This window comes from Malaclemys terrapin, chromosome 8 (genome assembly GCF_027887155.1).
Source record: "Malaclemys terrapin pileata isolate rMalTer1 chromosome 8, rMalTer1.hap1, whole genome shotgun sequence".
In the NCBI taxonomy this organism is placed as follows: domain Eukaryota; kingdom Metazoa; phylum Chordata; order Testudines; family Emydidae; genus Malaclemys; species Malaclemys terrapin.
Genome location: NC_071512.1, coordinates 100,679,000 through 100,704,356, shown reverse-complemented (window position 1 = coordinate 100,704,356; position 25,357 = coordinate 100,679,000). Strand labels below are relative to the sequence as shown.

Below are 25,357 nucleotides of genomic sequence, written 5' to 3'. Positions count from 1 at the left end.
GAGCCTGAACACACAGGCAAAATCCTTGGAACACAATCCTTACAGCAGACCATGCCATGTTGCGCTGTTCCACCACTGAGTTTTCTAGTCAGGCTCCAACTCCTTTTATTTATAAACTCCTCCCTTCCCCTTGAATTCCCATTGGTTCCTCTCTGAATGAATGTGAGTGTGTTCTCCAATACTGCTTGCTCACAATGGAAATCACTCAAATAAGCTTCAAACTGCTGATGAGCACACTTGGTACCTTCTACACCTATTTTTGGATGATTTGGGTTCATCCAGAAGAGTCACTCTTGCTGGGATTTGACAAGTCTGTAGGCACAGAGCCCCAAAATCAAAACGGTTTCTTCTCTTATTTGCACCACTAATGCTGCAGTACAAGCATGTGGGTTACATAAGCAAACATGTTGCTTTGGTTTAACTAAAATCTGTTTTTAAATCAATTTAGTTAAACTGGTCTATGTGGACTCATGCCTGTGGAAGTGCCCACAGAGAGATTTGGAATGATTTAACTACATTGATTTTAAAAACAGATTTTAGTTAAACCAGGGCAACCTTTTTGTGTAGACAAGATCTGAGTTAAAAATGATGAACGCTCCTTTTAGGTACTTCCCTGACACCATGGCTCTCAATATCACTTCTGGTAATAGCCCCTCTTCAGGAAGGTACCTAAAGTCATGTGTAACTTTAAGCATATGAGTAACTATTTCTCAGACACGAGAAGGCCAAAAATTTAAAAAGCATATTTTGATAATTATGCATGTGCTTAAGATCCTTCCTGAATAAAGGCAAATGAGCATATTAAACCATGTTTAATATCTGTTATTTTTTGTTTTGTGGAGACTAGAATCTTTCTTATTTCTTAAGATTGAAAGTGGGGTGGTTTTTTGTTTTTTCAAATAAAGTTTATTTCTGTTCTCTGCTAAATCAAAAATAATCCTTGTGAGGAGACACAAATATGAATTATTAAAATTGTATTTATTTTGTTAAGCTTTGTGCTAAAGTGGTGGTAATTTAGCCTGCTAAGCTTGGAATGTGGAGCTATTTTAGATGACAATACTTATATTTTTATAGATTTTGATGCTAAGCACCAAATTTGGAACTTGTGAAATGCTTACCAGAAGTGCCAGGGCAGTAAGAAACAAAGTAGCTACCCTATTTGGTGTATATATTTTGTTGTTTTTTACATCTACTGCGTGGGAAAAAAGGCGTAGCTACAGACTTTTGCCAAGTTGATGTCAATTTGGGTTAAAACCAGAACGCTTTGAATAAAATCCAACCCAGAGAAGGGGAACTGTGTTCAAATGAGAGCCCGTAGTGAATTCTCTATTTTTGTTGTTCCTCCCCTGGCTTAGGTTCAGATTAAATTGGGCAGCAGCTGTACAGGTTTTACAGACTATGCTGAAAAGGGATTTTCAGCTGGAAACCCTTAGTGAAAGAATCATTGACTGGGTGCTGCACAGTAAACTGAGCTTCATAAAAATCTAGGGAAGACTAGAGGCACTCTGAAGTTACTGAATGACTGAATAAAGATAAATATTTCCATTTGTAAAGAGTTCATAGCCAAGCAAGGAGGTTTTCTTTCCCCATCACTCTTTTAGGGCTTGTCTAAATGATGAAATTTCCTAGCATAATTATACCATTGTAGTTATACTGGCATAACTCCCTGTGGGCACTTTTATTCCGAAATAAGAGTGCCAAGAACTGGACTGAACTGAACTGGAAAAAGGCACTCTTATTCTGGAATAAGAGTGTCCACATGGGCAAGTATACAGGTATAACTATCGTGCCATAATTATGCTGGGAAATTTCACCATTTAGACAAGCGCTCAGATGAAATTCTGCATGTTTTTTTTGTTTTTGTTTTGTTTTTTTTATCTGTAATCGCTGTGAGGGTTTTGTTTTGAGGCTTTTTTTGAATTGATTGTGGCTTCATGTATCTTTCTCCTAGTTCATCAAAGACCGCTATCTCCAAGTTTACTGTCTAGAGCTTTCCATCTGTGACTCACCTAACTATGCCTCTATAATCTCCTTAGCCATTATAAGTAATAATTTATGTACTAAAACATGAATAAAAACTTGGTTTAGTGACAGTCAAAGTTGTAGCAGGACACACCCCTTCCATTCAAAATGTTCTAGCTCTGTTGTGGTGTAAAATAAACTGATGTAACATGGAAAATTCCCTACTGTGTATGTGTGAGCTGGCGTGATGGTGGATATCTTTAAGATTTGCAGCTGTTCATGGATGGATGTTTCAGATTAGAATAGTTTTTTGTGTTCAAATCATTCTCCCATATCCAAAAAAAGAGCCTCTCTGTATTCATTTTCCTCCTATTAAACAGTTGCCCTTCTTCCATCTCAGATTTAGTAGCAAAATAAGCCGTTATTCATCAAAGCATGTAAGTATGTGCTCAAGTCCTATTGAAGGCAAAGGAACTTAAACACATGTGCTTTGCTGAATTAGGGCCATAATTGTCTGGTTATCTGTTCATGAAGGCTTCGAATATGTTGTATTTGGATTGATTATCTAGACTGCAATTAGTTATTTTTCAATTGTGTGTATATTTTCTTGGAGGGTGTTTTGACTGTTTTGGCACTGTTTGGTCACACCAGTTGATGCACTTAGAAATGGAGACTGATGGCTAGATTCAGAAAGTTCCTATGATGATTATTACTCTGTATTGAAGTAGTAACTGGAGGCCCTAACCAAGTCTAGCTCCCATTGTTCTAGGTACTGGATAGATATATAGTAAAAGACCGTCCCTATAATAAAAAGCTAATAGTTGATTTCTTCATTAAAGGTCCATATTAAATGTTCTGTTAGGCTAATAGTGGTGATGGGATTTGTAGAACATACATAGATTTTATTATTAGATGTCTTATTTTGTAAAAGAGAGGATGATCTCAGTGTGAAAATCCCAGCAGTTTTACCATTAAGGGGCAGACTTCATTTAAATAACATGCTTACCATATTCCATGCAATGTTGTGGAAACCCTGAAAAATGGGAACCGAGGATAAGCTTTCACAGTGGAGAAGCTGGACAATGCTAAAGTTCTTATTGTCTATATAGGTATAAATTGTCAATCTACTTTGTGGAATTTACTTAGCAACTCCAGTTGTTAAGTAGCTGTATCTTGTACTGCTAAATGGGTTTACTTGTGGTTGTTTTGGCATGTAGAATGAGTTGCATGCAGGGTGAGTCTTGTCTTGACCCCCAAGTTAGTTCCGTGATCTCATTTTTTCGCGTGAAAATATTGAGGCTGATTATGCTCTCATTTAAAACAATATAAATTGGAAGTAATGAAAGTGTGTGGAGTTACATTGGTGTAAACCAGTATAAATTAGATCAGAATCAGGCCTTGTGTTTATAATGTTGAGTGTTAAAAGAAATACCACAGACTTAGAATATTTTGATTAGAGAGACATAAATGTTTAAACAGCTTCCGTGGTGGATGACTTGTCAAGTAGTCTTGTTCAGTGAGGCTGAATGTACCTAGTTTGACCTGATAGTGCATCATTTGAATGTATGCTTGATAGAAATCTGTAGCCTGAAGACATACATTCTGGTAGCAGACCCTGGACAGTCTCTATAGACATAAAAGCTTTTTAACAAATGGAAGAAAATACCTTCTGGAAGCATTCTACTTGTGCTGTATGACTTGTCCCCAGTGAGTCTACCTCTGTGTGTTGTACCTGTCCTTACCTTAGTACAAGCCTATCTCCTGTGTTAGAAGTGGTTTGACAGTTGAATGAAATCATTCTTGGATTTATGCCCTTGCAAACTAAATGCAGAGTCACTGTTTGTGAGGTTCTGATGAAGTGGGTTTTAGCCCAGGGAAGTTTATGCCCAAATAAAATTGTTAGTTTCTAAGGTACCACAAGGATTCCTCATAGTTTTTGCTGATACAGACTAACACGGCTACCCCTCTGAAACCTGTTTGTGAGGACAAGCCTTATGTGAATGAAATTACAAATACTGCTCATGTGTACATTGTGTAGCTGGTAAGTCTTGCCCACATGCTCAAGGTTTAGCTGATCGCCATATTTGGAGTCAGGAAGGAATTTTCCTCCAGGGCAGATTGGCAGAGGCCCTGGGGGATTTTGCCTTCCTCTGCAGCGTGGGGCACGGGTCACTTGCTGGAGGATTCTCTGCACCTTGAAGTCTTTAAAACATGATTTGAGGACTTCAATGGCTCAGATATAGGTTGGGGTTTGTTGCGGGAATGGGTGGGTGAGATTGTGTGTCCTGCATTGTGTAGGAGGTCAGACTAAAGGATCATAATGGTCCTTTCTGACCTTAAAGTCTATGACTCGTTCTCAGCATGTTCAACAGTAATAATCAAGACATGGAGCGTCTCATAGGAATTAATGAAGGCCAGCTGGGATGAACTGATGGCCTGAGTCTATACCTCTGGCTGTTTACTCCAGCTAGTCACTAATCTGCAAAAAATGCCTTGTGTCAAGGTAATTAGTGCTATTATCAAATGACACTAAATAAAAAGCTTAATAGCATTTTTTCTTAAATTCTGTCTCTTGTGTATTCTGTGAAAAGTGATAGTGTGTGTGCGTGTGCATATGAGAGAGAGAGAGAGCAGAATGCATCTGCACAATCTGGCACTCCAGTTTGGCTATAGAAAGAAAACATACTGCAATGTCTGCCCTTCCCTAGCAGGCAGTGTTTCTGTGGTGCTGTTGATGCTGGGATATTCCATGCTCCAGTATACATTCCCATACAAAAAACAATTTCCAGCTAAGATTGGTAGACTCCATAGCCCTTCAAAACAAACTGTAAAAAGCAAGGAACTAGCAGTTACCTCATTCAACACCTCATCTATGCTCCGTTCATCACTTGGTTATGAACAGGATCAATTGGCTGGGTAGAACCTAGCAAGGCTGCAGCACAGCCAGCAGGCCACATGCAGCTGCAGCTGGCAAGAGGAGCTACCACTGCATTTGGCAGAGCAAATGTGTTCGGGCTGCCTATGGCGAGATGGGACAAAGAGAGATGCCTGTGGGTTGAGGAGACGCTGCAAACTTTGCACAGTAGTGCAGGCTTTCTCACACTCCGATTGCAAGGCGGTGATACTACTGCAAACTTTTGATTAAAGAATCTGTTCTGACAAGTCACTTTACTGCCACATGAGATTGAAGTGTTAAATAGACCCCAAAAAACCCTCTTAAAAATAAAATTCAAGGTAGCAGAGCCTATAGCCGATCATAAAGCTGCTGCTGCTTACATACGTAATTCCTTAGCTGCACTTCCTGGGCCCAATTTTCAGACCTGGACTTTTGACTTTTGTGACTCCAGTTTGTGTGTGGAAATTGGGTGTTAACATTTTTTTCAGGTAGTCAGAGGCTGATAGAAAAATTGGCCTTTTGTATCTGACAGTATCTTCAAGTTGGCAACTTCCTGTCTGGGTATTTGGTATTCAGGATCATTTTATTAAAAAGTTAATAAAAATATTTTAAATTGAGCATTTTGGTGCTTTCAGATCAAATAACCTTAGTTGTAACACTGATTCTTGAGTTGCTACGGTCCTTTTTAAAAATTCCTAAATATAACTATACTATCATGATCTCAAACATCCCCTTGGCTTTGTTGCCAGCACAGAGTGCCCGAGGCAAAGCAACAGCGGGTTCGTTGCCCGGTGTGCTTCGCGTCAATAAACACACCAGGGGGAGAAGCAAACAAAGTTTATTTGGGATCCCAAAGCGGTGCAAGGAGACTGGCAAGTCTCAAATCAAGCACATTAACAGGAACAGTTTTTCTTCTTTTATACTTTTTGCAGTTAAGCCTCACCCCCCTCCCCTTTCTCCCCCCCCCCATTCCCCCCTCTACCCCTCCCATCCCTGGTAATAGTTAAGTCATTCTTGGCAGCTATAAGCCTAGCTTGTTAGTAACTTCTTTAAACCGTTATCTTGTCCTTTTTCCCTTCAGCCAGAAACATGCAGGCCTCATTATTACTGCTTGAGCAGGGGGTTGCACACAGATAACTGGTTGCTTACATATTCCAATTGCACCTGGCTTTTGAGGTTGATTAGAGTTTAAACATGGAAGGATAGAGTTTGGTTCACTTAGGCCTAGTGCAGGAAGGCTTCATTGACACTTTGTGGCCTTCCACCCTCCCGAGTTACCTAGGGTGAGGCCTAGTGACGTCAACAACTCCCTCCTTTGAGAATACTCAACAAGCTTTTGGCTGAGTTTTCTCATATTCTGTGGACAAGATATGATTAAGTGCTATGAAGCTGGGGTTTTCAATTAGAGGGTATGCCGGGATTTTTGAGGAGCGGGGGGCACAAAGCTTACGGAGGAGCATTTTAAAACAAGCAATTAGGAGGAGGGTGACCAGGCACAATACCACACCAGTGAGGAGAAGACGCACAAGGCCACCCCCCAGTCCTCCTAGGTTGGGCAACCAACTTCAAAGGGAATCGAAAACTGTGGGTTTCCTTTCCTGGGCCTTCCACTGCTTGAAAGCCTGTTTGGCCGACAGGACGTGCTTGTTAATGTCCTGTGAGTTTTCCGGGACATAAGTACAACATTCATTCCCAATAAGGGCACACACCCCGCCCTGGGAGGCTAAAACATAATCTAAGGCCTGTCTGTTTTACAGGGACAGCAACCTGAGCTGGTATAGCTCTGAGTTAAGGCTTTTCTCTATGGCCAAGGTTTCATTGGTGATCTTGGTGAGAAACACAGAGAGCCTATGATAAAATTGGGTTAGCCGTTCCACCCCATAGGATGGGAGGAGGATCATACCCAACCTGTCTCCTTCCTTAATGGGCTCTGAGGTGGCATACAAAGATTTACGCTGCCTGGAGCGGCCAGGGGTTGTCCCTTAATGCATACTGGGATTCAATGGTACAGTTTTGTCACAAGGGGATACCCAAGGTATTTCTTCCCCTACTGAACCATCCCCAACAGATATCTGACCAATTTTGGGGGACCACCCTCCAGGGTAACCCTGCTGCGTGGTGCGGGATTTGGGAGCATACTCAGCAGTTAGAGAGGTTAAACTCTTGGGCAAAGCAAACCTTCAAGGACTCATATGTGTTTGTTTCCAAGTTAGTAGGGATCCCTTTCCATCCCACATGTGCCTAGGGGGAAACGGGAGGTAACGAGAGGAGTGTCCCTATGGCAAAGAGCACCACTGTGGCAGACCCTGGACCTGAACTCATGCTGGGCAAGTGACCCTAGGGCCTAACAATTACATTTCCCCAAATACCCACAAAATATCAATTACCAATAGTAGGCAGATTAAAAACAAAAGGACCAGGCCACCAGGTTAGGCCGGCCCTGTGAGAGTAAACACAACCAACACTTAGAGTTTTCACGGGGACTGCGCTGCGACTGTCCAAAGAGACCACAGGGCATTCCCAGCAGGCCTTATTGTCTTTTGAATAACAGTTTAAGTCTCAGGTCATCGCTGGTAGTCTTTTTCCGTAGGCTGGACGGTCCACCGTTCAGGAGCGGGCACTGCCTTCAGACAGGAGTGATGAATCCAGTTCTTGTGTCCCTTGACCTTTGCTGCTGTGTGGGAGACCAGCAGGACGGTGTGGGGTCCCTTCCACTTCTCTTGGAGAGGCTTGTCCTTCCAGGTCCGAACGAGAACGGAATCGCCTGGCTGCAAGGAGTGGACAGGGGCATCCAGCGGGAGAGGCTGCAAATCTCTGGTATACCTGTGGAGAGAACAGAGAACAGCAGACAGAGAGCACATGTACTGAGATAAAAAGCCACACCCCATTTCCCACTCCCCTGCCAGAACCGGTGTACCATTCATAGGCCATGCCCTTCCAAACATAATCTCGAAGGGACTGAGCCCTAACCTGCCCTTTGGGAGAGCGCGAATGCGGAGCAAACCAAGGGGTAAGGCATCAGGCCATCCGCTGAATCGATCCACCAAGACGAAAAGGTATTTGAATCCTTGGGTCCGGGGGAACTCAGTAAAGTCTATTTGCCAAACCAGTCCTGGGCCTGGGGTAGGTTCCAGAGTGGCTGGTGGCACTGACACTCCAGCTCGAGGGTTGTTCTTTTGGCAGACTAGACATTCAGCCTGTACCTGGGAGGCCAGGGGTGTAAGAGCCTCCCTGCCAGCGTATAATTCTTTGTTTCTTCACCAGGGTCAGTCCTTAATGTCTTTTGTAGTCAGGAATTCCTGGACTTTGTGGTTTCAATGAAGCAAGTGTTCCTTCTTCTCTTTTCCTGAAACAGTGTGGTTCAGCATCATACAGGGGAGAGGTTACTAGCACGTCACCCTGTCTTTAAATAGGCTTATCATCCGTCGGAGAGTCCTCTCGAGGTGGAGGGGTCTTTTTACAGTGAGAAGCCTGGGTCCAGGTGGGCAGTCCTTGGTACTTCACAGCGGTGTTAGTGGTTAACAGGACTTGGAAAGGGCCTTTCCAGTGTGGAGCCAAAGCAGTTTTTCGTTGATGGACTTTACGTAGACTCAGTCTCCTTGTTTCAATGAATGGCAGGGCTGCTAGGGTCTTTGGGTAGCACTTCTTTTATCTGTGAGAAAAGAAACCTAACACATTTCATTAATGCCTGACCGTGTTTTGCAGATCTCATAGTTGCTTGGGCCCATTCAGGCCCCCCCTTTTCTTGGCTGTCGGCCAAGTCTTAGCTCTGGGCAGTGTCCTTGGATGGGCCAGCATCTTATCTTTGGACTGAGCTTGCTAGCTATATTTTTTCCCTCAGTTAACTCGTTCTGTTCTTTTTCCTTCTCTCCTTCTTGGCTTCTTTTAACTTACAAAGGAAACTTCCACTCTTCACTCATACACCTTTTCCCAACAATGAACACATACACATTGCCATTATACACCCTTCCAGTAAAATAACTTCTATACAGAGCTTTGGAGCAACAAACCAGGACGAGCACACCCACTTTTGAGGAGTCCAACAAAGTTCAGGAGGCTTACAGTGGCTTTAAGGCAAGGGGTGAGACCCACAGCAGCAATCAACAAGTCATCCACATATTGAAGGAGGAGGACCCTGTCCTCATTGTCCCACTCCTCCAAGTCTCTGGCCAGGGCCTGGCCGAACAAAGTGGGGCAATTTTTAAATCCCTGGGCCAGCACTGTCCAGCAAAGCTGCTTTTTAACCCTCCTTTTGTCTTTCCACTGGCTCCACTCTGGGGCTTGCAAAGCTGAGGGCTCAGTTGCAAGGGTCATTATCCAGGCATTCTCTGGGGGTAAGGTGAGGGTTATTTCATCTTGGGTGAAATGCAGGGTGGCTCCTAAGCAACAAAGCAGGTCCCGTCCTAGTAGAAGTGTTGGACAATCGGGGAGGTAAACCAGTCTGTGAGACAGAGTTCTGTTTCCCAAAGCACATTCCGCTGGGGCATATACTGGGCACTTGGTTCCTTTCCCTGTGGCACCCACCACAGTGAGGGACTCTGACACAGGTAGCTGCAGGGGTTGGTTTACGATGGTTCGTGCAGCTCCAGAGTCTATTAAAAAGTTGATGTCCAAGTCTTCCACCCTCATGTTTACTCGGGATTCCAGGGGCAGGATAGTCGGTCTCCCCTGACACTCTTATTCTTGATCCTCCGCTGCCATCATAGGGGTACCTTCTCTTTCGGGGCACTCATTTTTCCAATGTCCCTTCTTTCGGCATCTGGCACACTGGTTGCGACCCAGACGCCTTTCCTGTGAGCCAGGGCGCCCACGTCCTCTCATTCCCCGGCCCTTTCCACCTTCCTGGAATTTTCCCCTGCCACCGGCCTGTACTGCTGCGACCATCATTTTCGCTTGCCTCTTTTCCTTTTCTTTAGACACAACCTGATTACGCTCCACCTCAGACAGCAGGGTCCGCATAAGGACATTACAATCATCCCAGTCAGGCTTACAGCTAGCCAGGCACCCTTCAAAGACCGAGATAAACTTGCTTGGGTTCGTAGAGAATTCCCCTGCCTGTGCCTTAAAGGCTGCTAGGTCCACCGGGTTAAAAGGCATATGGGTGTAAACCTGCATAGTAGTGGCCTGATTCCTATCTGAGCCATGTCTGGACACCACGGTCTCAGTGATCAACGGATAAAATTCCACCGAGGGGGCAATCTCTGGGACCTGAGACACCTTGTCTTTATATGGTGGGGGTGTGATAGCCGAAGGGGACACCGGATCTGCCATTACAGCTGTGGGGGGGTTCTGGGAACTAACAGTAGCTACTACCGAACCTGTCGGAGTCAAATTACACTTTTGCAAAATATCTAACCTATCTCTTAGCAACATAAACAACTGTACATACATATGTTCATTCCATTTACCCGTACGCTGACAAAACAGAAGTAATTGAAGGATCGTGTTATAATTAAGTGATCCTTCCTGTGGCCACCTTTCCTGGTCCTCTAGCTGATATTGAGGCCAGTCTACTGTACAGAACCTTTTCAGTTTACTTTTAATCAACGGATCCGATCCAAACACTTTCCAATTCACCAGAATGCATTCCAAGGGTGTACACCTTGCCCTGCCTGCCATACTCTGTCCCTGCCCCGTAGGGAGACACTGGGCGTCCCCAGGTCATAACAGGTAGACACTGGGCGTCCCCAGGTCAAGACAGATAAAGTCCCCACTGGACTGTTCCTACCTTATCCAAGGGTCTGGTTCTGCACCGTCGCCCTATCCACGGGACCGGTTCCCCACCGTCGCCCGCAGCTGCTTCTCCACTACTCGAGCGCGTTGCACCGTTGTGCCCTCCGGGGTCGACCAAACCACATCTCCGCCGAGGCCCCCGGTAAAGTCACCGGTGCGCGCTGGGCGTCGGGCGTCGCCGCAATCTGTCAACCTCCGAGAGGGGTCCGGGCAAGGCTAAATTTCAGCCTCGAGCCCCACGTTGGGCGCCAAAACTGTTGCCAGCACAGAGTGCCCGAGGCAAAGCAACAGCGGGTTCGTTGCCCGGTGTGCTTCGCGTCAATAAACACACCAGGGGGAGAAGCAAACAAAGTTTATTTGGGATCCCAAAGCGGTGCAAGGAGACTGGCAAGTCTCAAATCAAGCACATTAACAGGAACAGTTTTTCTTCTTTTATACTTTTTGCAGTTAAGCCTCACCCCCCTCCCCTTTCTCCCCCCCCCATTCCCCCCCCTACCCCTCCCATCCCTGGTAATAGTTAAGTCATTCTTGGCAGCTATAAGCCTAGCTTGTTAGTAACTTCTTTAAACCGTTATCTTGTCCTTTTTCCCTTCAGCCAGAAACATGCAGGCCTCATTATTACTGCTTGAGCAGGGGGTTGCACACAGATAACTGGTTGCTTACATATTCCAATTGCACCTGGCTTTTGAGGTTGATTAGAGTTTAAACATGGAAGGATAGAGTTTGGTTCACTTAGGCCTAGTGCAGGAAGGCTTCATTGACACTTTGTGGCCTTCCACCCTCCCGAGTTACCTAGGGTGAGGCCTAGTGACGTCAACAGCTTCACCAAGAGTGCCAGTTTTGATCACATGCTTGACAACTTCACCCACAATCACTGTGTTGTATGCATAGAACACCCTCCCCCCCAAAACAAATCTGTAAAATCACGGTTGTAGTTTCCTTCAAATCCCTCCTTAATACTCACTTCTACCAGGATGCTACAGCAAGCGGTAAGCTGATAATAGCTAGGAAGGTGGTGAGCTGAGACTACTGCTTTTGATCTGCCTGTTTGTTTTCATTAATAACAAACAAACAAAACCCCCACAACTCTCCCTTACCCACATTACTTCTTGTCTTAAACTACACTGTGAGCTCTTTGGGGCTGCGACAGAGTGGGATATGTCTGTATCCAATTGTGAACTCCATTTTGTGTTGTAACCTCAATTTTAGGACTGGAACTGGGAAGCTGCCAGGAGCAGGAGTGCCAGAGACTGTGGGAGGGGCGGCCTTGAAGTCAGAGGCTAAGTTATGAGTTAAGACAGTTTTTTTTTGTTTTTGGGGGGGTTTTTTGTGCTAACCTCTTTTAAGGAAAAAAAACCTCCTTGCAAAATAGTGGGTGTGGCAGCACATGATTTGGAGCTGGAGAGAAACCGGTCCTGGTGATATTGATACATTTTCAGCAGTGAAGTGGAGGAATCAGTAAATTCTTGAAAAGGGCAGGAATGCTAAGGGGGTTCATAGGGAGAAGGGGTGACGGAGTAGGGAGTATTAACCTGGTATTGTTGCATGGGAGTTTTACTAGTTTACTGTCTTCTGCTAACACGGGGTGTGCCTCCGTTTCCCTGGGGTACTGCACCAGTACTAGATGGTGATGGGAAATAAGGGTATGACTTCACTGAGGGATGATGGCGGCTGCCCTTCGTAACCTGAGCCCAGGAGGAGGTTGGGGCCAGCCGGGGGTGTGGCTGCATGAGGCAGCAGGAAGGGGTTTCAGTTGGGAGCTGGCTGGGGAGACGGGGGGAGGCCTGACTGAGGGGTCCTGTTTTCTGAACCTACAAGCTCTGTTTTAGACAGTGTTCCTGTCATCTAATAAACCTTCTGTTTTGCTGGCAGGCTGAGAGTCACGGTGAATTGCAGGAAATGGGGTGTGCAAGGCCCTGACTCCCCCACACTCCGTGACAGAAGAAGAAAGGGAAACCTAGATAGAGGGGAAGAGGGATTGTGTAAGAGTCCAGAAACAGAAGAAAGTATGAGTGATTTGGGAGAGGGAGAATATTTAAAAAAAAAAAATTCTCAGGAGAGATGAGTGAAATCGTGGCTCCATTGAAGTTAATGGCAAAACTCCTACCTTTGCAACAATGGAGGATGCTTACTCAAAGGTATTTCTGCATGAAAAGACTATTATTCCTTGAAGTTTCTCTTATAACAAGAAAGCCATGTTAATTATGGTACTTAGTAAAGGGAAAATCAAGGTTAGAAATGCTTTATGCTGTGATGTTTTTGTCCTTCATCATTGCCAGACTTCCCAAAGGGACCTTCAAATGAAGGAGAGTAAACAGTAATACTATGCAGTTAAATGGCCTTTGTGTAACACTAGGGATGCAATGATATCACAACAACCCCTCAGTCATAGGCGCCAACTCCATGGGTGCTCTGGAGCACCCACAGAAAAAATAGTGCTCAGAACCCACTGGCAGCCCCATGGATCAGTGCCTCCCCCTTGCCAGTGGGCCCTGCCATTCAGTTCCTCCTCCTCCCTCCCAATGCCTCCTGCCCACCATGATCAGCTGTTCAGCGCCATGCAGGAAGCGCTGAGGGGGAGGAGTGGGTGCAGGAAGAGGCGGGGGAAGGGGCAGAACTGGGTGGGACAGAGCAGGAGCAGGAAGAGGCAGGGTGGGAGCGAAGCAGGGTTGGCGCACCCACAGGAACACAGGAAGTCAGCACCTATACCCCAGTAGTATATTGTAGCAGGGTTGCCACTTACTGAGCACCCCCTTTTGGCCAGAGGTCACTTTGAAGGCACTTTGCCTCTGTTAGCCCCCTCTTGCAGGCCCCTTAAGAGCTCCACACACACAGACGCTTTCTCTTGTGGCTAGCAGCACCCCCCCACCCAGGGCTGGTTAAATAACAAATGTTTCAAAATCATCAGGGTCCCAAAATTAAAGTCCATAACCGTAACACAGAAAGTCATACTCAGCCCTAGTTCTTCTGCCCCACCCAAAGCCACCAGTCCCAACCCTTTCTAGCTGGAGCTCTAGCCATGGCTTCCTTCTCTAATCAACCACCCTCTGCAGTTTCCCGCTGCTCTTTATAAGAAATCCCCTGATCCAGCCCAGGTGTGCCTCCTTCGTAATCATGGTTGGGTGGCCCCAGACCCTCCAACCTTAAGGGGCAAGCCACCGTGTTACATACATACTACATCAATTTTTCTAAGTGTTATTGTTCTGAAAGCTACTTTCTGAAATCAAACAAAAACTGACAACTATTTTAAAGAAAAAAGTGTGTCAAACCATAAGTTATGTACGATTAGTTTTGATAGGGATTCTTGTTTCCCTAACATAAGGGGTTGCATATTCTTGAGATATGCAAAGAATCATAATTGTATTTTATTCCTCTACTTAATACCATTTTATAAAGTGGTGTTAGGTTACATATTTTGTGGAGTAGCATGGTGATCTGTTTGAAGAAGTATCATAGTCCTGCCATGTGTGTTTGTTGGAAGAGAATTACATGTGTTTGGAATCCTCTTCATAGCTTTCATCCAGTCCATTTCTTAGTATCAAACAGGCCTTTTGTAGATTTAAAGACCCAGTTAGTCAGGAATCAGTTACCATTTTAACTAACAAGATGTGAGTTTAGTGCTTTCTTTAGACATTACTGACTGTATTACTGTTAAATGAATTGTGTCTACTAGACAAAGCTACTATTACTGATTCTAACTTGTACAATAACTCCCTTTGACTGATCTGGTTGTCTGTCCTAGGTCTCTTGACAAATTAAAAACAAAAGATTTCTTTCTGTTTTTGAAAACTAAAGCATAATTTTTCAGGTGTGCTAAAAATTACTTGCATTTTGGATGGCTGTTTGGAAATAAAACATAATGAGGGGTTAATACAAAATTATGGGTAATAAGTTCATTAAATTGTGTTTTATTAACTGGTATTGAGCTATATATGTGAACTGCTCTTTTTTCTGTGTAATAAGTAAAGTCTATTATAAAATTGGCAGATATCTCATAATGTTTCTAAAAGGTTATTAAAGTAACCTACAATAATAGTACTATAATTCACACAGTAATGGAGTGTGGTGTTAAAATAATACAACTTGAGGGAGGATAAGTAAATTATCTCAGAATAAATCTTAACATAATCAAATCTGATAAAACTTTTCCAGAATAACATTTACAAAAACAGCCCCTACACCTCCACCACTATGCCAAGTAAATCTAATAACCTGATGAAGCAAAAAGAGCAGAAGGCTCTGTGAAATTCAGTTTGAAAAAAATGCATGAAAGTACAAATGGAAAAACAATACATGCCATAGTCAGTAACAGCTTGATCCACAGTCCTTTTAAGTCAGTGGTAGTCTGTCCATTGACTTCAGTGGATTTTAGATAAGTCCTTAGTAGGAGGAAAGAGACCTAGAGTGATAATGGACAGCACAATAGACATAAATTTGCAGTGTATTATGACTGCAGAAGGGCCAGTGCATTTTAGCTCTTCATAGCAAAAGCACCAAGTCAGTGTGCCTGGAGGCAATAGCATGTATGGCTCAGGTATGTAGCAGTAACTGAACTATTACAGTTGCTTCTGGACCACACATTATAATGAAGATACTGACAAATTGGAGGGAGTTTGAAATAGAGCAGAAAAAAATCATGGCAATAAGAGGGATAGATTTGTGAGGAAAGATCTGGACCAGGAGTGGCCAACCTGTGGCTCCGGAGCCACATGCGGCTCTTTAGAAGTTAATATGCGGCTCCTTGTATAGGCCCCTACTCCGGGGCTGGAGCTACAGGCACCAACTTTCCAATTTGCTGGGGGGTGCTCACTGCTCAACCCCTGGCTCTGCCCCCACTCCATCTCTTCCCGCCCCCTCCCCTGAGCCTGCTATGCCCTTTCTCCTCCCCCTCTCCCTCCGAGCCTCCTGCACGCCTCGAAACAGCTGATCGGGAGGTGCGGGGAGGGATGGGGAGGCGCGGATCAGCGGGGCTGCCAGTGGGCGGGAGGCGCTGGGAGTGGGGGAGATATGATGGAGGGCTGCTGACGTATTACTGTGGCTCTTTGGCAATGCACATTGGTAAATTCTGGCTCCTTCTCAGGCTCAGGTTGGCCACCCCGATCCGGACTGTTAAATTCACAATATTTGGTTAGGCAGCAACTAAGGGGAGAGAGAGGAATATACTAGTCTGCAAATACATGAAGAATGTAAACAAGGAACTAGAAGAATTGTTTAGTGTGGTACACTCAAGTAGAACTAAGAGTATGTCTAAACTTGAAATTTTAGTAGTGTTTGAGCATGTTAACTAACAATTGTACATCACAGCATAAGGCCACTATACAAATATTCAGGTTAAACATGACAAGGAACAAATGTTTGTATCCTTCACACACTAGAATTTATAATTGTGGTAGTTAACTGGTGTTAAAACGTAACTCAACATTCCAGCATGAGTATGACGTATCCCCTCCCTCCCGTGCTTTTGCTTCTGAGCTGCAGGGGGATCTCTGTACAGGGAACTGCTCACGCATCCACCCAACCCCTGTGCATCCAGACCCCCTCATACCCAGACCCTCCTGACGAGCCCCACTCCCCCTGCACCTGGACCACCCTGATGAGCCACCCGCACCAGGATCCTCACCCTACCAAGCCCCAACCAGCTGCACCTGGATGCCCACCCCACTGAGTCCCACTCCCCCAGCATCTGGACCCTGCACTGAGCTCCCCAGACCCCCCCGCCGAGTTCTATCCCCCCCACATCCAGACCCTCCCCCCCCCCGCTGAGCCACAATCACCTTCACCTGGACCCCCCCTGCAGAGTGCCATCACCGTTGCACCCAGATTGCCCCACACAGAACCCTCTCAACCCACACCTGGACCCCCCCACACTAAGCCCCTCCACACTTGGATCCTGCTCAGCTGAGCCTGCCTGCCCACACCTGGTGCACCTGGCACGGAGGGGCAGGGCCCTGGGGTGTTTCTGGGGTAGGCCAGTCCTTGCACTGTCAAGGTTGGGTGCAGGGGGGAGGAGCTGCCTAGTTATTTCCCACCTATGAGCTAGATTGTGCTAACAGCATTTAGCCTGCAATAAGAGGTGGTTCATGGAACATTATCCTTCAGAGAGACAGTCTGCCAGAGCTTCCTGGTGTATGGAGCAGCACACAAACTGCTAGCACCCCTTGAAGGGATGCATCCTGCAATCTCTGACTCCCGTTCAGTGGGCTGTGATAGATAATAGTTTTGTTGTTTAATGTGCTACTGCAAGGCATTCAGATACTACAGTGATGAGTGCAGTATAAGAACCTAGAGAATAGACTCAAAGCTGTAGTTTCTCCAACTCCTTGCTTTCTTCGGCATTGATCAGTAGCAACTCTGTTCCCCTAAACGGGTTGTGATTTTCATCATCGCTTATATGGGCTGCCAAAGGTGATGGAAGGCGTCTTGCTCCTTTCTCTCTTTGCCCTCGCTGTGTGCCAGCATAAGGGCTGGCCGTGCTCTATCCCTCTGTTTGTAAAATCAAAATCCTGCTGAGTGGGGCAGGAATTTCTGACACTCATTTCAGTTTTTAAAAAAGTCACTTGGCAGAGCAAAAAACTTAGGCTCACCCAGAGACTACAGTGTAAATGGAATCTGTGCTTTTGATTAAAGTTAATGGAAATGCTGAATGGCTGTAAGCTCCACAGCTCTTATGATAGTCTCATTAATTCAGCCAGAGATCACATGGTTCTTTGCCTCACTAAAGGAAATCTGCTACCAATATCGCATGAAAATATATTTCTTATGTAGACCATAGCAGAGAAAGTTTGAGGATGAGTCGTGCACCTATTTGGCGATGTTAATCTAGAGATCTGTGCTTATAAGAAACATGTCGTATTTTGAGTATAGTACTTGCTATTTGCCCTCTATAGACTTGCACCTCTTTGCATTCTTTGGAATATGGGCTGCTGTGTATCATTCTGCTTCTGAAAATGCCAGCATCAGATTGGATCTGAGACGTCAGTGTCATTACGTCAGATGACTTTAAAAAAAATACAAATTTAAAAGAAAAATGTATCCTGCTCTTCTTAACTTCTCATTCTGCTGTATTGTTCTCCTTTTCCCTAACTCTTCACTCCATTTTCCCTGCATTTCCCAGTGGTAAAATGGAGGGGAAGAACAAACCAAGTGAGGCCTTTTTATTTTCTTTATTTCCACATTTGAGTCTATGCTTTGGCTGACACACCTATGGAATGAGAAACTCAAGGAACTGCTTTATGGCCATTTCAGCCCTTTAATAAAAATATAATTTTATTTCTACAACATCACGTGTCTAAATGCTGTTAAAAGAATTGGGACTCTTCCAATTGACTTGTTCTGGTGTCTGAATTATTGACAGAAAGTATTTGGCCCAAAATCTTGATGTTTATATTTTTAAAGCTTACACAAAGTAAATGTTTCTATTATTTATGTTTAAATCCCACTAGTTGTTTTTAAACAAATAACATTCCCTGTGGTGTTTGCAATCCAAACACTGCAACAGTGTGAACCAGAAAGTGAAACTGATTTTTACCAACTTTCATTGTCCAAGTTAAAAAATGGAAAAAGTAACTAACAAACAGCAGATGTGATAAAAATATATAGATTTTTCATAATTTTAGGTGTAATAATTTTAAGAAGACATTAACAACAAATTAAGTGTTCCTTTAAATAGCCATGTGGTATGTTTACTCCTCATATAATATTTCCTTTTAAAAAAAGAATAATGTAATGTTATGCCGATATATTTCTTAAGAGCTAAATAGATCTATGTATAGGTTGTGAATTAGTACTTCACCTTTTGTAGGGAGCAGGAAGGCCAAAGGGAAAATTGTGCAGGTTGGTGCGATTCTAAAAATTATATATTTATACATATCGGTATAACGTATTGCTGTTATGTGGAATAAAATAATCTTAAAATAATCTTCTCCAGGATTAAGAGTTTCTGATTTACCAGTGACCTGTTTTCAGAGTTTTACAAAATCATTATGTATGCAAGTACAAGATGAAAATGCTGTACAATGTGAGGTTAGAGAAAAGCAGTTTTACAGCAGTGTAAGCAATGACTGTTGAGGAGTTGTACCTACCTTGCCAGATAAATGACTATAGTGTTTTAAGGAGAAATCTGCAGAGTAGAACTCACACCTAATGAAAGCTCCTTCTTGTGGCAGAAAATGCTTAAAAAGTACTATGGGGCCCACACACAGAACATTGCTAGGGGTTCCCCCACCCTCCACCCCCGCTTGTTTCTTACATTAGGATTCTAAAGTTCTGACATCCTCCTTTTTGTTGGAGGACTCAAGAAAGATTTTTTGAAGACTTGGATGGTCACATCACAGGAGGATGAAACCCAAGCTGCTGCTCTCCCAGGGTCTCTTGAGAGTGGCCAGGGAAATTGACTGAATCAGGATTGAATAAGCATGGAGACTGAATTCTTCTTCTGTCCCTCAAGGGAGAAGTGCATTGGCAGATCAGTATAGGGAGACATGTATTGCCACTATCTGAGCTATCGCTGTTGTGGATAAGTGGAAGATGCCCATTTTCAGGGCTGTCCATCAGGGATCATTCACCAGCCCTAAATTCACATGAAAAAGTAATACATTAATTAAAATAAACTGGGCATCAAGAGGGTTTTAAGTCATATTAGAGGAATACTAGTATGGATATTTGTTTGGATTTTTAGCTTTTTGCATAAAAATAAAATCAACATGAAATTTCATCTTAGTTTGAGGTGTTTGACAACTTAATCAAGGGATAAATAAACCAGACAAGGTTTCCCTATGCTGGTTAGTGGTTCATAACTTGTCTGCAAAAACATTTTCCATGAGGGATGATGGAAAGAGGGACAGAAAAGCTTTATGCTTCCATTTTAGCTATATTACAATTATTAGGGTTATATCATCTCTTTTACTAATATGTATGTCAAAGGGCCTTTAGCTATAAACTTAATTTGATTAAGGGCTGTAATCCTGCAAACCACTACTCCCTTGAACGATCCACCTTGAAGTTCATGGGACTACTTGCCTGAGAGAGGATTGAGAATTTGGGCTCTAAGGTCTGATCCTGCAAAGGCTTACACAAATGCTTAACTTTACCATGGTGACTAGTCCCATTGAAATCAGTGGAACTGCTCATGACAGTAAAATTAAACACACACGTAAATCCTGATCCTGCAAAGACTTAACTTTGTCCGTCTTGGCTACGAGAGATCATTATCTTATGAGGTTAACATCCCAAAATGTTTAATTTTAGAGAATGGGAGTTCCACATTAAACTTTGGTTACAAGGTTTAATATTTGGAATACATATTAATTTTAAAAATAGCTATAGGATTGCAAAAAAATTGCTGGGAAAAGTAATGCTCATTTTGTTTTCTGTATTCCTAAATCTTGGAAATAAAGTACTGTTTTCCAGTTTGTTGTTTTAATTAAAATGTTATAGATCTGCCTCCACTGTGTGTACAAACATCTTCTGGTCTTTTGTTTTAAATATATCAGTATATAAACATGAAAATCCCTGATACCCCATATCCATATAATATTTAAAATTTGCTTCTTCAGCTAACATTTAACCCCTCCTTCCCCCCACAGAACAGAATAAATCCTTGTTCTAAAGGACTTGGCTAAAGAAATCAGAATTCTCACATTCATTGAATAAATACTTTCAGAATTTTTCAAAAATATTACTCACAAATATAAGCACCACAAACCACTTCACATAGTATTCTGCCTTGTGCTTATGCATGTTGTTGTTTTTACTAAAATGTTTACATAATGGTTGGGTTTGATGGTCCAACTTTGAATAGTAATTTGAGGGGAGATTAACAGTGCCTTCAGGCGCTCTCAATCATGCATATTGTAGTGTTATGTATTTTTACTTCCAGTAATACTGATTTATGCATTTTCATGGGACCTTGTCAGTGTCCCTCTTTTTTAATCACTAGTATGATGGATTAACAGTAAAAGACAGCACCATTTTTTGTCTTCCTCTCAGGCTACTCGTCTGAGAAGAGATTCTTGTCTAGCATGTTGGATTGTAGATGCTCACAGCTGGCAACTGCAAATTCTTGACTTTAATTGGTTATGTCAGACATGAAAGTGTTGTACAAAGAAGACTTGACACAGGAAGACAAAAGATCATTTTTTCCAGATCAGGGTATAGTTATGGACAGCTTCTGAATGTTATAGGGGGATGTCTTTGATCATTTCTGTTTTCCTCTTCTACCTAGGAGGGAGGGGAGAAGACATAATTGGGAGGTAGGGGATTGGAATAATAAACAAACAAGATATTGTTGGTCATGGCAGCACTTCACTGTGTACTGAAGACTAAAATAATTGAGAGATGTTTCCTTTTGCTGTGTTTTTGGGTGTTTAAAAATGTAGCTACTCACTGTGTTTATATTGTGACCATCTAACACTTAATAAAAGTAATCTTCACTTGGAGCCACCCTGCTTTTATCACGTAACAGAATCTTATTTAAAGAACCACAGCTTTCCTTTAGATCCCATTTATATTCAGATCAATTTATAACCTTCTAATTCATAAGGTCATGTGATGGGCTATCATCTGAATCTTCCTAAGTATACTTTAAAAGATGCCTCACTGGGGATTGTTGTTGTTGTGCTGTCTCTTACTCACATGAATAAGCATCATATAATACCCCTGATAATCATGTGATTAGTTGCTAAGCAGTGTGCGTATTTTGCTGTGGACAGGGAGATAATAGGAAATGTTCCCCTTTTCACTCTTGCCTATTTCATATTGATGCTCATGTAAAAATGCAGTAAAGCATTTTAACCCAAAAGAATCTGCCTGTTTCCAGAACATTTAACACTACTAAATACCAATCTTTACTTGAAATACAAAGCAGACTTTTTTTTAAAATGGGGCCAAATCTTAGTCCATCTGCCTAACTCGAATAAATGTCCATAGTGTAGTGGGGTGGCTGCCCTATGACTCCCTTTTCTGCTTAAACATGGCACAGCAAGTGCTCCCTGTCTAATTTCCTCCTCTTTGGTAGTTCCACTGTGAGACAGAACTGTAGGTCACGATGTTATCCCCCTGCCTCAGTGAGAGAGAGACTTGCTAGTGCTAAACTGTGTGTCAGCTCCCTGGAACACTCAGTCAGTTAGCCACGCAAACAAACTCCCCAGGACTCTGCCAGCTGTTACTTTGCCTTGCCGCTTAACACTTTGTGTACCCAATTCCCCAAACTCCCTGAAGCGTCTGCCTGTAGTGTCCGTCCCCTGACACTGGACACTCACAGTAATTATCAGGTAAGGGGTCCCCAAAGAGCGTACACACAGCTGGAAGGTTGCATTTCAGGATCAGATCCTTTATAACAACACCACACTGTAATCTGTTTATGGTGAAAACAAATATAAGTTCATTGGCAAAGCACAGAGAATCACAGATTCAAATGAGTATGGAGTCAGAATAAAGGAAACAGAAATGGTTAAAAATAAAACAAAAGTATAACATTCTTTCTAGAGTCTAAAACTTAACATATTACATCCCTTGCCTAAAGCATTTTCTTACCCTCAAAGTCTTTCTGCAGAGCTTGCTAGTTTTTCAGTCAGTCCAGGATCCATCTTAAAAACTTGTTAAACCTTCATAAACAACAGGTGATGATAAGCAGCAGTGTGTCAAGTAGTGGGGAAGTGTTCGGCTTCTCTGTTAGTCTATTTAGCACTTTCTTTAATAACTGGAAGAAAATCACAGGTGATGTTAAATTTGTAGGGAGGGTTTGAGGACGCCAGTCCAGAGGACAGAGAAATAGTACAAAGGGACTCAGAGAGATAAGGAGTATAGGCAACAAATAATTACAGAAGATCCAGTTTGGGAAAATGCTGACTTTCTCTCCAGTTGTATTAGTCTGGAACATTCATAACTTAGTGAGAGGAAGAAACTTTGGAAGTGATATTTGGTAGAGGCCTGAAGATGATGATAAAGAACAAATTAGAGATGAGTTACAATATGATATGGCTGTAAAAGTTGCATTTGGAGGCTGGATACACAAAGGCATCATGTCGCAGAGTAGGGAGGTTGACTTATTTGGGTATATGTATCACTCTCGGTATGCGGCTCTGGTGCGACCCCACCTGGGGATCATTGAGTCATTGCTCTACCAGAAAGATGGGTGGGTTTACAATGCCAGAACAAAAAGGATCATAATTTGTAAAGAAAAATCATATATCTAGATAAATATAGCTTGGCTTCAGGGTTGGACATAAATCTACAGATATTCAAAGGGTGAATATTTTTCTCCTGGAGGGAGAGAAATTATTTAGTGTTGTATAAGAAGGAATAACTAAATAATGATGGGATCATATTAAGAAAAGCATCCTGACAGGGAAATTTGTTTGTGGAATAGTCTCCCAATGGAAAGCCCCTTTGCTTGGGATTCTTAAAACTAGGCTGGACAAAAATGCTAGGACATGTACTGTAGGAAACAAGCATATATTGACAGGAGATGGCCTGTAGGGTCCTTTCTATGTCTGCCTTCTGTGATTCTTGCAGGTCAGTGCATTCATGTATTCGCAGATGCAACACCTTGCTCATATCATACGCTCTCTGCATTGAGAGAAGAATCTAACAGGCTGTGTGCATTCAGCTGAAACTATAGCCTTCTGTATGAGGTTGCCAGGAGTTTTATTGAGTCCTAAAGGTTGATTGGCATATTGCATAAATATTCTCAACTATTTTGCTAACCTTGACCCAGACTGGCAGAAACCTCGGGGACAAGGACACTGAGGGCAATGTTGTATTGTTCCACTCTCTCCCCTTCCTCTGTAATTCCTACGTCAATGTTGAATGGACTCCATGGTGTGGAAATCCCAGCAGTTGGCATGGGATTTCTTGGTACTGTGACTTCCACAGGAGTGAGATGTCTGGGAGCTGGAGGGGCTGAGGGAACCTGTGATGGATTGAACAGGCACAAGGCTGTCATAGGAGTGTACCTGGTGAACTAGTGACTCCATAAAGATCCTCAGGTTTTGGGAGCTGAACCTGCTGGTTATTCTGTGAGATGTAAAGCCTGATGCCTCCGCAACTGGTGATGTTTAAGTGGAAACTCCATGATGGGGACCTTGCAGAGTCTGAAATTTCCTACGTCTGATTTACCTAGTCTCATATTATATGATTAATATGAAGCAATTTCCTCTCAACATGAACTATAAGAAAAATAGATGATTAATGATGCTGTGCCTCTGACGTACAAATATGTAGTTTCACTCAGTTTTTTCTGATGAGTAGATTTTTTCTCCCCTTCAGTTAGTAGACATTGTTAAACGGCTTTAATGCAAGTACAGGGTTTAAACACTGATTTAAGTATCTGAAATACTTAAGCAACAATGAAAAGTGTCTGTTTGGGAGAAAATGATGAAGAGTGTCACAGTCCAGGGTAACCACATTCGTATTACCCTCCTGTGGTCCACCAAGGGCACCCACTTAACAGTTCCTGGATCCTCAGCTGTCACCTCTCTGGAGCAGCAACCCACATCTCTCTCCCTCCTGACCAGTGGTTTTCTAGACTGCGCGATTCCCTGCCTATACTGTGATATTCCCAGCAAGCCAGACTGCCTAACAGGCGAATGTCTGCACTTTACTTTCTCTGTGAAGGCTATGAACAGCATAATTGCACCCAGTTACAAGTTACAACACAGCTTTTTATAAGCAAGCAATTTATTTTTAAGGTGAAGGCATTACCGATAACACACATTAAAATCAATAAAAGACCGTACACATATGCTAATAAGCTTATTAGATGCCATCTATTAGCCTGAGGAGGCCATAGTAGGTCAAATCCTTCCAACCATTCTGCAAGGATTGGGGGCCCCCTTTGGACAGAAGGTCCTGTCCATTTGCCAGATTACAAAGAAGGCCCTGTGTCATCTTAAATTTAGGCTATTTATTTACAGGTTTTTTCTTTGTTGGTTTCTGGAGAATTTAATTTGAACTAGTATATGGGAGCCTCCCCAAAAGGTGGCACCTCTCTTGGGGGATTGCAACCTGGCTGATTTGCCTCAGTTACCACCCACTGTTTTTAGTTCCTGGAGGAGCTGTGGTAGCCCTCTCTTATGGAGTAGATCACAATTATACATAAACCATTAATGTTAAACACTGGACTCCAAAAATACTGCATGGTGTTGCACTATTTGTTACATCTCCCCCCTCCAGAGGTTAGATACAATCCTGGCCCACAATAATACATAAACTTGATACAATAAGGTCATTTAAGGATATTGCAGGAAATTGCCATATCTGTCACAGAGAGATTGTATGCTTAAAATATTTTCTTTTGTGTGGGAAATACAAATTTAAAATATATGTCGCTTCAAGACCAACTTTAGAGAATTCATAAAGAGATATATATATATATATATATATATATATATATATATATATATAAAATGTATTGGAAGTTCAGATGTTTAACTGGACAATTATGTCCACGTTAGTATATTTAAAGTTGTTAAGAAATAAATCTACAGGTCTAAATTATTGTTTAGGTGGTACATGATTTTGTAATTACAGAGCCAATTAAAGATCCTTTTGTAAAATCATGATACTATAAATTGGGCCCGTCAGCACAAATGATTCTCCATAAGTGTACAGAATGAGAGTACATCAACTTATGTTTGTAAATTTTCTCCATACATTTCATAGTTAGGCAGAACATCTAACCATTAGTTAAATCCATGTAAACTTTATTTGCCTATTTTCATGTGGAGTTTGTGCATCTATTTAACTAATCTATGAATAACTCCTGGA

The 25,357-nt window shown here is 42.8% G+C and overlaps 2 protein-coding genes across 3 annotated transcripts in view; one reads left to right on the top strand and one right to left on the bottom strand.

Moving 5' to 3' along the window:
- Positions 1-25,357, top strand: part of RNF11 (ring finger protein 11) — a 47,625-nt gene that overhangs the window by 16,507 nt on the left and 5,761 nt on the right. The window lies entirely within an intron of this gene.
- Positions 5,843-11,019, bottom strand: LOC128841608 (uncharacterized). 2 transcript variants are annotated; one of them, XR_008445892.1, is made up of 2 exons: positions 10,587-11,019; positions 5,843-7,681 (listed from the first exon to the last, which is right to left on the bottom strand). XR_008445892.1 is itself a non-coding variant. In XM_054036812.1 (2 exons), the coding sequence occupies exon 1, from the start codon at positions 10,475-10,477 to the stop codon at positions 9,536-9,538; it is 942 nt and encodes a 313-aa protein (XP_053892787.1). In that variant the 5' UTR covers positions 10,478-10,578; the 3' UTR covers positions 5,843-7,681; positions 8,062-9,535. The 2 variants fall into 2 exon arrangements, 1 of the variants encoding a protein (XP_053892787.1); XM_054036812.1 differs by lacking the exon at positions 10,587-11,019 and adding an exon at positions 8,062-10,578.